The sequence below is a fragment of the Sinohyriopsis cumingii genome, chromosome 6, assembly GCF_028554795.1.
Source record: "Sinohyriopsis cumingii isolate HCF-2022 chromosome 6, ASM2855479v2, whole genome shotgun sequence".
NCBI lineage: Eukaryota > Metazoa > Mollusca > Bivalvia > Unionida > Unionidae > Sinohyriopsis > Sinohyriopsis cumingii.
In genome coordinates, this window is record NC_142966.1 from 21938819 (window position 1) to 21952883 (window position 14065).

The window sequence follows — 14065 nt, forward strand, 5'->3', positions numbered from 1 at the left end:
AAAGTATAGGCTTAATTAGATGCAGTCTTTGCTACTCTCAATAGTTCTTTGGGTTTGAAGATAATGCAATTGTCCTTGGTGTTCATCTTTGCACTTACTCCAGACTGGAATTGTTACTGTTGAGTGAGTCCCTGCTGAGTTAGTCCTGGTGTGAGATACGAGTTGGGTCTTGATACCCATAATGCTAGTGCTATCAGAACTCTTATTCTGATGCAGTTTGACCACAAGATACACTTGTATCTTTTGCAAAATGAATATACATCACATTTGGGACTGATTCATTCAGCCCCAGAACTTGTATCATCATCACTGCTGCATCACTAAGGTCTGTCTGCTTGTGCCCCAGAGAATTTTTAACTAATTAAAACATTTTGTAAACATCATGCACAGGCATTCATTTTTACCTTAATTTCGTCTCTTATCTCCAATAAAGTTCAGTGAAATTATCATCACAAGTTCCAGATTAATTTGTCTACACAAATTTGTGCATTACTAGTCCAAGCCTTTCACAAGTTATTTATACACTATTTACAAAAATATGTGCATTATTTTTAGATGATTCCGTCTCAGATACTTCTGTATCCAAGTCTGAATCTTGTAAATACGGATATCTTAAACATTCTCTTTCAACACAGTGATGTGTAATAACTTTTGTTCTTGATAACATATGACTTGGAAATGGTGTTTGTTTACACTTGACATCCTTGCTTTTTAATTGCAGCCTTAATGAGAATTTGCTGTACAAACTACCCCAAGGATAGTTTTACATGAGTTCTTAGCAGGGTAGTTTATGCTAAAATGTTATGAGCAATTATTGATTTTGTGTTTTATTGGTGGGGGATCAGTAGATTACTTAAAAAAATCTTGTTTTTTTTCTTCTTCAAAATATGACTGTGTCATGAGGTTTGCAAGTAAAAAATTGTGCATTTAGCATGACACATATTGTGGCAAGTATGAGGAGGCTACTTTCAACCTGTTGGCTTAGTCATGTAGGGGCCATAAATATGCCCAGCAGCCAGAATTTTTTTTAGGTTCAGGCAACCTACTTCTCATAGTTTGTGCATGACCTGACATTGAATTCTGGTTCCTTTTGGCTTATGAGCAGTTTGTTTACTATAGTCAATAATGGGTTCCAAAATGTATTGTTTTTATTATCCACTGAAGCTGTGAATAATTATGATAGGTGTTAATTGCGCATATCACTTGATTAGATTTAAATATCTCTCTCAGCAACTCACAAATGACAGGGTCCATAACATCTGCCATGCCGTGGCAGAGACCACTAAATGGTATTGGAGACTAAAATTTTGGTTAACAATTGGGAGGAAAAGGGAGGTAGGTGCTTAGCAACATTTATTGAAACATGAGAATTATAATCTCCATTGTTCTACATGCTCATCTAATTGATTTTAATGTACAGCACTCCCTTGATAACTTGCATACAGATAACTTGCAAGCCTATTTATAATGTGGGGGCAGTTATGGATCCCATTTTTTCCCCATGAAAATGCTTAAAGGATTAACTTTGTTGAATATGAAGAACATCTTTTCCAAAATTGGTAAATGAAATCCTGATATATGCTTGTTTTATAGTTAAAAATGATGTTTAGTGTCTGAATTTTTTTATCAACATCATGAAATACTCAGTTTTAATAAAAAGTCATATATTTTGTTACATTTTCTTTACCAAAAAAAACAATTTAAATAACAATCTTTGGTAAATTTTTATCAGTGAAAATGTCATTAATTGCAAGACTTTAAAAAATAAATAGTGATAAAATGTGTTGTATCAAGTGAAATTTATGTTTTAGTTATATATTTTAACATGGTTTCAGTAAAATCATGTTAAATGTGATATTCCCTCATGTTTCAAGACATGAAAAATTTCAGTCCACTATCACAGTTATGTCCACGGCTGTTTCTGTGAGAACCTAATTAACTGCCAACTGTGTTTTGATCTCCCATTTGTATTTGTTGTATTGTTATACTCCGTTAAGACTGTTCTGGGGACCTAAGTAGTTAGAGCTTCCACTTGAGATGGGGGAGGTCACAGGTTTTAACCCCAGGCCCAGTCATACCAAAGACCAATAAAAATGGTTCTAACAGCTGCCTTAATTGGTACTCAGCATTAAGAGGTTAGTGTTCAGACTGGTTGGCCTGGTGTGAGAATAATGTGACTGGGTGGAAAATCATGCTACATGTCTGCAACATGATTCCTTGGTACTACTGCATAGCTGCCAAGTGTCCCGTTTTTCCGTATTTGTCCTGTATTTTGGACCTGAATGTGGGTGTACATTCTTTTTTGCAACAAATTTTTTTAAAATTTTGAAATAATATATAAAAATTCCTTGCAACTTTCAGTTTAGAATGGGTGCTTGGTTCCATTCTGATAGAAATGTATCACATGTACATGGGAAATTTGGTTCTACAGTATGATTGGTTCATTTGAAATAGAGGCTACCATGCCTGTCTGTATCCACTGTATTGGATTTCGCAAACAGTTACTGCTGTCACTGTATCTCATCTTCATAATATTCAACTTTTAATCACGTTGAATAGTAAAGCAGAATATTCAGAATTTTCTCCAGGAAAGAAAAGAAAACAGAACTGGAAGGACAATTGTGCTGTCTTGTTTAGATTTGTGATAAGATGGGAACTTTTGTTTTTTATTTGCATACTGCTTCAAATTTTTTGGTGAAAGTGATCCTTCGAATGCTATGTAAATTAATGGGAAACGATGATAAATTAATAAACAATACAACAATCACTTTTATGAAATATCATTTATTCAAAACGAACATGGAAATTAATTCTTCATGTATGCCAGACAGTTATGTAAATTTTCTCGTGTATATGCTGACAGGTATATCATGGACATGTAGTCATCGACAGATATATGCATTATAGCTAGGGAATTGTCTTTTGTATGCTTTTTCTAAACCCTTGTAAATTTTTCTATAATATGAGCATTTGTCTGCACATATTCCATGCTAGGCCACTGACACATATTCCATGCTAGGCCACTGACACGTATTCCATGCTAGGCCACTGACACATATTCCATGCTAGACCACTGACACATATTCCATGCTAGGCCACTGACACGTATCACAGGCAGTGTTATGATTTATTCACCAAACTTGCATTTTTATTACTGATAAACATTAGCAAAACTAGTCATCAGCTGTATGCATGAGCCCTGGAATAATTGTATAAACCATTGATAATGACTTAAAGAATAAAGGTAAAACATGCATATAATTGTCATGACAGAACTTAAGCAAGCAAATTTTGTCCTCATTAGTAGGAATCAGTTTTCACACTAACTTGAATTTAAAACAAAACCTTAAGTCCCTTAGTGACATTATAGTTTTGAATGTAAGATACTTCAATCAATGAAACACTGTCTATACCAATGTTATGTCATTGTTTATCAAAAATGCAAATGGAGACGAATCACCCTGTTGACAAATTGCCCTAGGGACAAAATATCCTAGGATTAACTGTCAGGGTTAAATGGTCCTGATGCCATCTAAGTATGAACATAGCGCTCCTATATCTCTTTATATCTCTGTATCATAACTTTGTTCCTCCAATTTTAGGGTTTTTCTACTGATGGTTGCCTGACAGTTTTTCCAAAATCTAAGCTTCCATTCCATTGGCCAAGGGTGGATCTTGACCAGTTGTTATGTGTGAAGATGTTGGATGTAGAGTATAGCTGGTCTGGAGGCTTCAGAATAGACCAAGTAGATTCCTTCCATATCAACATGAGGTAAATTAAATACTTTTCTTGTTTCATGATTGATTAAACATTCAGCTGAACAATATCAAATAGTGTGAAATGCTAATGAACTGTGATCAAGCAAATGAGACTTGTATTTATTGATCAAGCCAGCAAATATTGTTAGAAAAATATAGGGAAATAGCTTGGGCTTATACAATAGGAAAAAAGTGTTCTGTACCATGTGCTGCCTGGTCACATTGGTATTAATGGCAATAAAATGGCAAATAAAAATTGCCAAAGCAGATTCTTACTTAATTTTGTGGATTAGGATCCTATTATTGTCACTGTACTTAAATTTGTGGATTGGGATCATATTATTTTCACTGCACTTAATTTTGTGAATTGGGATTCTATTATTTTCACTGTACTTTTATTTGTGGATTGGGATTGGGATCCTATTATTTTCAAAGTACTTAAATTTGTGGATTGGGATCCTATTTTCACTGCACATTATTTTGTGGATTGAGATCCTATTATTTTCAAAGTACTTAATTTTGTGGATTGGGATTCTATTGTTTTCATTGCACTTAATTTTGTGAATTAGGATCCTATAATTTTCACTGTACTTTTATTTGTGGATTGGGATTGGGATCCTATTATTTTCACTGTACTTAAATTTGTGGATTGGGATCCTATTGTTTTTTCTGCACTTAATTTTGTGGATTGGGATTGGGATCCTATTATTTTCACTGTACTTTTATTTATGGTTTGTAGCAACCATAAAATCAGCCAAAACTTGTTACATTGCAAAAGAATAGTGAAGTTACATTATCAAGGAAACATAATCAGGAGCTTACACAGGGAAGTGCATTTATGTATGTACACCATCATCATGGCTTCCCAAAGAACAGAAAACCATTATTTACAATTTTCATAAGCTGTGATTAACTCTTTGTCTGTCAAAACTAAGGCTACACCATTTATACATGTACGTGGCTTACTTTAGTTTATTGCTTCTGAATTTTTTAAAAATCAGTAAGTCTATAAACAAACATGCACTTGTTACATCAGGTGTTGGCAGTATGTACTATACCAAATGAAGCTGCATCTGCATCAACTGAAAATAATACATGCAAGTTTATCTTCTACTTAAATATTTAAGTTTTTATGCTTCTTCATCACTTGCACATTTCATAGTTGTTGTTTTGGGTTCAAACCTGTGATTTAGGACGTAATAGGCTATACATGGTGGCCAGTATATATGGTGCAGGAAGAACCCAGAAATTCTGGGAAGAACAACAACCCACAGGAAACTACTGGCAAGCTTTCTCACATAACCACTCTGGCCAAGTCTGGGACACGAACCCACAGTCATCCATTTGGTATTATGAAACTGGTACAATAACCAAACCAGGACTCAACAAGTATATTTTGTAAGCAGTTAGTTATAGAATGCAATTTCACTTGCTATGATCTTATTTAAGATAAGATTTGTTTTTAGGTTGGCATGATTTTAAACATTAATTCAACATCTCTAATGAGCTTTTTACAGACATTGCAAACATCATGATTTACAAGACATAAAAAGACAGCATATTCAATTGGCTAAAACACATAATGTGAAACATGAGTGAAGAAAGCATTTTGAAAAGCATCGATTAAAAGTGAATTTAGTATCTGGATAAATTAAAACCACAATTTAGGATATTTAGAAAAATAATTATTGGTAAAATTTGAATTTGAAATTTATTGTGAAAGCACTAAATTAGAACTAAAATCATGTTGCAATGCAGCTTATGCCTTACGTAAAAAGAATAGAGCTAACATTAGCCCACTTGATAGTACATAAACAAGAACATATCAGCAGAAAATGGTAACATTAAATTTTGCTGTCATTGGTTGGGCAGGGGCTATTATTGCTTCATAGAGTCTGCATAAAAAAGCAGCTCCGGGGTAAAAGCAAACATGTGTCTAGTTTCTGAGAAAATGTGTTGTTGGACATGTATATTTGTGTCACAAGTAGGCTGGACTAGTCCAGGGTGTATTTTGTATTATGCTGTCTATATCATTGTGTGGGTACAAAAATGTGACAAGGGAATGAAAAAATAAATCACAGCATTTTTCACATTTTTTATTTTAATAAGTGAATGAAACCAAGCAATGATAATGCATGATTTCCTTTTTTCATTTTGTTTGTTTATAAGCAGAATCTCTCTCTCTCTTTCTCTCTCTCATAAAAATTATGATCTATAAATATAGTCCTAAATAGTCCCTGCAATGTGTACTGTAGTTGTAGTTCCACACAATGTAGTGGACATCCACTATTACATACTTACATTGCTGTAAGTTTCTTATTGCTGCAATATATATATTTATCTTGTAGGCAGTAAAATCATTATTGCATGCATATTAAAGGACACTAGAAGCAACTAAATTACTAGCAAACAGTTGGTATTTAAATTTGTTTGTATTATATTAAGCCTTTAAACATAAGTTTTATATCTAGTAACCTTTAAATATTGACTGAGTATCAATGAACTTGATCCAGAGAAATGGTGGATGGGTTGTTAGGCACTCTTCCACAGGAGGCTTCCTGGCATGTTGAAGCAAACTTTAAAATACTAGTGATTATTTGCCCAGGTCAAGCTGTATTGTCCCCTGGTCTTTACAGATAGATCATTGTTTCTTACATCCATCTTAAGGTTTATTGTAACCATGAAGTCCATGGAAATTGTCATCTCACAAATGAACATGCAATATTTTTATAGGTTAGTCATCCATCCATTAATTTGGTTTCTGCACAATAAGTAACCTGTCTAACATGTACAGTTACCAAATTTTGTGGATGGCTTGCACTTGAGGTAAGGAAGAACCCTATCAGTTTTGAGCTCGAGAAAGTCACAATTCAGGGTCACTTACTTAAACAGTGAAAACAATGCATGTGCTCCACCATCTACAGCTACCAGACTTTGCAGATAGCTTGCACTTGGGGTATAGGTGAACTTCGTTGATATTAGAGTTAAAAGGTTAAAGGATCAGATTCACTGACTGAAAGAAAGAAAATGATTTCTACAAAATAAATTGTTTTCCCTCCTCTACTGTTACCAATATGTATGGATGATTTTTACACAGGGTAAGGAATAGCCTAGTCTGGCTGAAAATGTCAAAAATCAAGGTAACTGACTGAAAAAGAAAAATGGTTTCTGGAAAATAACTTTAATTTTCCAATATCTATCATCATTAAACTTTGTGGATAGATTACACTTGGGGATAAGGAAGAATTCTTAAAATGTCAAAAGGTCAAAGGTCACTGCAACTGAAGGAGTTAATAACATTAGTTCTACATGATATACCTCAAACTTGGTAGATGGCTTGAGCTTTGTGTTAGGAAGGAAGCAGTTATTTTTGAGGTAGGAAACTCAAGTTCAAAACGTGAAAGAAGAACAAAATATTTCCACATGGCACCGTTAGATCAACATTTCAGATATAACCCAATCATTGTGGATGGCTTGCACTTAGGGACAGGTTGAATCCTATCAGTTATAACATGATTTCTGTGCAAACATTTTACTTATCCACATAAAGGATGATCAGATACTTGGAAGGCATCAAATGAGTTGTCCTGGTAACAATAGCTTCAAATGAGGTGTCCATGGTAACAATAGCTTCAAATGAGATGTCCATGGTAACAATAGCTTTAAATGAGATGGCCATAGTAACAATAGCTTTAAATGAGATGTCCATGGTAACAATAGCTTCAAATGAAATGTCCATGGTAACAATAGCTTTAAATGAGATGTCCATGGTAACAATAGCTTTAATGAGATGTCCATGGTAACAATAGCTTTAATGAGATGTCCATGGTAACAATAGCTTTAATGAGATGTCCATGGTAACAATAGCTTCAAATGAGATGTCCATGGTAACAATAGCTTTAAATGAGATGTCCATGGTAACTATAGCTTTAAATAGCTTATGCCAGGCATCATTTGCCCGACTTACTGTTTATTACAAAAACAGAAATGAGGAGGTGGTAAGATGGTTGACTTGTACAATGGGAACTATGAACATTTTCAGTCCATTTTGTTAAGATTTAAATTATTTAACATTATTCGCTGCTGTTTTTTTCCACAGAGATGAGAAGAGGAATTCTTTTCTCTTGAAAGTTGAGATCTTTCAGCAAGGGCCTACATTTGTTGTCATGTTTAGAAATGCTGAGGAGACACCACCCCCATTCAGAATAGACAATCTGTCCGAGGTAGGTCTTTTTTAAATTATTTTCTTCAGTATCAGTTGTCTTAGTTGCTAAAACATTGGTTGGAATTATTATTCATGGACATACTTTTAGTGGGAAAGGTGGTTCTGTTTTATTTTAGCAGTCACTTACCACCATCAGTTACATATTACTGTTTGTTTAATTTGCCATATTGATCAAAGCTGGGTTTCTCAGACCATTTTGTCCCATTTTGGTGCTTTAACTGCCAGACATATGCTTACCACAAAGACGGCTTCAAGAGGAAACCAGCCTGCCCTCATGTGCAAAAAGTAGTTATGTAATACACATTTTCACAGGTATAAATGTATTGTTGAAAACACTAACATTAATGTTTTTGATGATTTTTCAAACATTGGTTATCTTGAAAGTAATGCAAGCAACTTCATTTTTTTCTTAAATTGACAATTATTCTCAATACGATTATAAAATGAGTATGAAAAGACTCCCACCCATTCATCTTCTCATTGTCAGCTGATGATGGCATCCCTGTCTTAAATTTGCAAAATTTCCTAGGCAACTCACACCCTGCAATCTATGTTTTTGAACCCAGTTGTGCATTAGTTATCAAGGGAGAAATGTATTATTTCCTTTTACCTTTATCTTTGATTTTTATTCTCACAAATTATTTTACCATTATCACATATTTTTATCATTTATTTAATAAATGTTACAGTAATTCTGCATGTTTTTATATACAGGTTTACCATACTGAAGTCTATTTTGCATATTTTACCTTTTTGCCTATACCACATAACTTGGATCTGGTCCTATATGACAAGGATTTTGCTGATATTCACTTAAACATACATGCATGCATGTTTACAAACTTATTAATTACTTACTTACATACTTAAGTAAGCAAGTTAGTAAAATAAGCAAGCACCAGTAAGTTGGTCTCCACGCAAATAACAGTGTCTGCAATAAATTTTTAAACATATAAGCAGGGGGGGATATATTTTAATAACGATTCATCAGGAGAAAAAAAACAGGCTGTCTCAAACAAATGAAAATCGCTCCAGTAATTCTGCAGTATTCAAACTCCGGTGCAACACATAGAATTATGGTGATGTGCTTGTAAACTTTCTGTCATATTATCTGCATTTACATTTTGTATGCCCCACCAGAATGATTATTGATGCCCTTGTCAATCTGTGTATCCAGCCATCTGCCTATGCATTTATCCGTCAGTCAGACCTTGGTTAAGTTTTGCATATATGTCATTTCAGACACTGGTGGAGCAACCATGTTTCATGAACAAATTTCTAGTCAGATATACACTGCATATCTGTGTCTCTACATTTCAGGTACCAGTACTTTACTATCAAGGTAGAATCCAGGATGAAACACTGCAGGCCATTATCAAGCCACATACATCATGTAAGACCAAAAACATTCAGAGTCAAAAAATAATAATTTTCCTTTTATATCTCATATTTTTCCTGTTGTTTATTTTTCAGCACAAGTTTCTCATAAGTTTGATAAATATTAGTTTAGTTTTTCTTCTGCATTTAGTATTCAAAAGCCCTATGTAGCCAGAGGAACAATTATTCTTTTTTTGAATGCAGTTAATAGAGAGCCATTAAGCAGTAAGACTCAACATTATACGTAAGAGAAATCTTGCTAGAAGACGGACTTTTCATTGTTAAATTGCTAATGACTGGATTTAGTGTATTTTGATCAAGTGCATAAAAAATGTGCTAAAAATATATTAAAGAACCAGTTATTACAGGGTACTTATTGAGTTGTATAATAATGGATGCATGTAGTAGGTTGTTAACTGTTAAGCAAGTCAACAGTCTTGTTTGCTCAAAATGAAAAATTTTGCAGGAAAAGACGAAGCAAACTAAATTTCTTTAAAAGCAGAAAAGATAATAGAGGTTAGTGTCATTTTGGTCACTGCCATTTGCATATCCTTGAAATCATTGTTCATGCACCTCAAATTCTTTTTGTGAGATGCCAGTTTTTACAGATTTTGTAGTTACTAGAAATTATAAAAATCCAGCTAAATGATCCATTAAAGAAAAGCACAATCACTTCCCCAGTCCAAGAATTTGAATACCAATGAAGTTGACATTTTCTATAATAAAATAAAACCAAACATTTTTTTCAAAACCATGAAATTTATACCTTTGAAAACAAATAAACTCATGGTAACCTTTTTCTTGCGGTTTTTAACAGTGCCATATGCCTGGGATGAGCCAACAGAGGATCATCTTCTTACACTCTCTGTAATAAATGGAACCATGGCCTCTTACAGCATGGACAGATTGGAGGAAGGGGAAAAGCTTTATTATCAGAACTTTATCTACATACAAGCTCCAGCCACTTTTGAAAGGTAATTTTGGATGATATGATCAACAAGGAAAAAATACTGAAATCTGAAGCAGGTTTTAGAGCACATAAACTCAGAAGTATAAACTTATTCCTTCAGCTAAATCATACACAGAGAGAGAGAGAGAGATGAATCTTCAAGCTACTTATTTTTGACTGAGAGACATGTGGACCAAGATAAATGAGCAGTAAGAATATATTTGAAATCATAAATTAGAAATAAAATGGTGTGGTTATCTCTCAATAATAGATAGCAAAGTTGACAGTCTGGAAGCAGACAAAATGGGACTGAACTGGATAATGGAAACTATATTTCTGTCATGAAAACACTGATGCCAGGCTGATGCTAAAGAAATAATAATTTTCATTTGATCAATATTTATGTGAATTTTTCATGCAATGTTGACTTTGTTTATTGTGACCTCATGTTTCAACATGGTTTGTGTTGTTGGTTGTTATTAATCCATGCTTCCTATATATGGACAAGGTTTGTTTTTTGACATTTTTTTTACTTTTCTTGTGTTCATTTGCAAATATTTTCTTTACTTAAGTTGTTTCCTTCCATCTACTACTACAGTTGGCAAAAATAAAAGAAATTTGTTATCTTCTGTTGGGAAAAATCCATGACCCCGGGAACACTAAACAATTCCTTTTGAAAAGGTGAGACGATGCACCAGTCTTTGAATGTCATCGCTCAAATCACACCATGTATTGATGTTCTACATGTCACATTTTGGGTCACCCTTATTATCCAGCAATAGTTTGGAGGAAATAAGGAGGCAGTCAGCACAAAAACTACTCCTTCAACTGAAAATGCCTACTGTTTAGGCCAAATCAGTCTCAGCCTCAAAGTTGAGTTGATTGTTGACAAAGATTCAGTAGACATGAGACAATGGGCTCCTTGATAGAGGAGGCAGTTTGATAAATAGGTTGAGGAACAAGATTTCTTTTTCCTAAGCCTCGAAACAACTGCTTTGACTCATCATCCGCACCATCAACAGCCAGCCAATTGGTGGCAGACTCCATTTTCACCAGGATTGTCTCAGAGGGGCTTTAGATTTATATTTGTTTAGGTCTTCTGCCTTCATAATGGAAGTTCTATCAGATTTGGAGAGAAACAAAATTATGCAGAAGGAGCTCAGGTTGTTACTTGACAAGTAGGTGGTGGAGATGGTTTAGAAAATGATTGCTTAGGTTGTTACGTGACAAGCAAGTGGTGGAGAAGGTTCAGAAAATGAATGTTTAGGTTGTTACTTAACAAGCAGTTGGTGGAATTGGATCAGAAAATGAATGCTTAGGTTGTTGTTTGACAAGCAGGTGGTGGAGATGGATCAGAAAATGAATGCTTAGGTTGTTACTTGACAACCAGATGAGGGTGTGGACAACCAGATGGGGGTGTGTGTGTGTGATTAGGATTTTTAACATAGCTTTAACAATTTTTCAGTCATATCGCTACGATGTCTGCAGTGTGGCAGTTTATAGTGATGTCCAGCACTGGGGCATCATTCCGCAGACATGTAGCATGATGTCCCACCCAGTCACATTATCCTGACACCAGGCTGACTAGTCCTAACAATAATCTCTTAATGCTGAGCACCAAGCGAGGAAGCTGTTAGTACCATTTTTGTAAGTCTTTGGTATGACTCGGCTGGGTATCGAACCCACAACCTCCCACTTCCAAGATGGATGCTCTAACCACTAGGCCACCAGAGCAGTGACAACCAGATGGTGGAGATGGTTCAGAAAATGAATGCTCTGGGGTTTTAATCCATACTCTTTCTTGTGTCAAAAGTCAAAACAAATCTCAAGATGAATGTCAACCTCTGCCACCAGAAGAGGTATACATTGCCATGCCAAAATTCAAGATGGAATTGACTCTTTCAATCAGGCTTTACATAAAAAGGAACAAATTAGCAATAAGTTGGGGTCTTACCAGTACATATTTTCATGCCCCTATTCATCTGACTTCACACAAATTCCTTTGTTTTGTCTACCAAGGGATCATATACAAGTTTAGAGCACTCCCCTTTGGTTTCTTCATAAGCATTGGACTTTTACAAAAGTTATAAACTGCATCATCACCTTGTATGGGTCAACACCATCAACAGCATATCTGGATAACATCCTCCAAGAACACATATGATCTGTTCTGATGAAGGGCAAGAATGATCTCCTGTCTCTTCATCCCCACTTGGATTTTGCAGTAAACTGGGAAAAGTCCAATCTTGAACCTTCATAGCCTTTTATCCATTTGGGCATGTAGTTCATTGCTAATTTTAAAATTGTCTCTCTCCCTCGCATATCCATGTTACAGATTACCAAGCTCATGGAGTTTTATTTCCAAAGGGAATGGATTACAGTGAGAGGGTTCAGTGCAGCAGATCTGATTCTGCTTGGCTAACTATTTGTCAACCCTTAGAAGAGGGTCTTGCTCGCTCAGTAGCACCCCTGTTCTGGTTGTCTTGATCACAAAGTCAAGATCACAAACAAAGTTGTAGTATTCCTGTGTCACAGATGCAACAAAGGTTGACTTGTAGCACTGGAATCCCTCTGGAAAACTCACAGCCAGAAATTATTGTTTGTATAGATGGCAGTTCATATGGTTGGGGAGCTCATCTCTAGTCATGTTTCAACAGTCAATGGCAAGTAGGATCCAGAGAAATTACCCCGTCATATCAACCTTCGACAAGTGATGGCAATGATCTAGGATTTTTTTTATGTCTGGAAGGATGACCTTTACAAGAAATCACCTGATCTTCTATGCATTCTGGTATGTGAGTTTCTACCTTAGCTATATATATATATATATATATATATATATATATATATGTATACACATACATACATACATATAGTATGTAATGTATTATTGACATACCATGAGATGTAAACATTTTTAATTAAAAGGAAAATGAGACTCAAAACTTGGTCAGTATAAGGATTGAAAACATAAAAGACTGTATCATCAATAATTAGAGGTTATTAAAGAAGGCTTGGATGAACATTATTGTTGTATCTTTCAGGTGTTAAATATAGGGTGGGTGATATATAGATATTGCTATGACTGTGGACTGTGGACACAAGTCTGTCTGCAAACATTTTCATTTTTCAACTCTAAATAAGTCTTAAACCCTTGAAAACCTTTCAGTCAAACTTGGTACATGTCAGAATGTTTGCATTGAGGTGTCATTTTGATGCTTAGAATTTTTAATATTCAATAAGTTTTGTTACCATGGAAACTGTGTCACACATCATAGGTATATTTAATTCAAAAGTACTGACCATAGGGTACTTTTGTTAGGAGTCAATACATAAGCATGTAACCAAGGGACACACCATCTCTAGATGACTTTTGTCTATAAATAACTACAAATTGGCCAGATTCAGTATTCATCTTATTCAAAACTTTTAAAATTGAACCCTAATAACTTTGCAGTCATCATTCACATGGTTGAACTTGAAAAAAAATGTATCACAGAATTTTCTAAAATCTCGTATAATATTTTTTAATACCATTCTAATATTCTGAAAACATCACAGGTATGCTTTGTGCTTAAGATCAATTTACCTGAACAAAAAGTTCCTATTTGACTTTGAGAAGGATGAGTTTTTATTTACAGGGGAGGTCATGCTGAATCAGGTCTGGAGATGAAACAGTTGGTGATGGAAAGTACAAGTGGAAACTATATTGTTTTCAAGAAAAAGGTAACATAGGAAAATAATTATTGTTGTTA

General features: G+C 34.7%; 1 protein-coding gene across 6 annotated transcripts in view; it reads left to right on the plus strand.

The window, feature by feature from the left end:
• Window positions 1-14065, plus strand: part of LOC149796476 (intermembrane lipid transfer protein VPS13D-like) — a 360667-nt gene that overhangs the window by 283202 nt on the left and 63400 nt on the right. For all 6 annotated transcript variants that reach the window (XM_089961181.1, XM_089961184.1, XM_089961183.1 and 3 more), the window contains 5 exons: window positions 3603-3772; window positions 7859-7982; window positions 9305-9377; window positions 10179-10335; window positions 13952-14036. In XM_089961181.1, the coding sequence (XP_089817307.1) occupies window positions 3603-3772; window positions 7859-7982; window positions 9305-9377; window positions 10179-10335; window positions 13952-14036 (609 nt within the window). The remainder of the gene's footprint in view (window positions 1-3602; window positions 3773-7858; window positions 7983-9304; window positions 9378-10178; window positions 10336-13951; window positions 14037-14065) is intronic.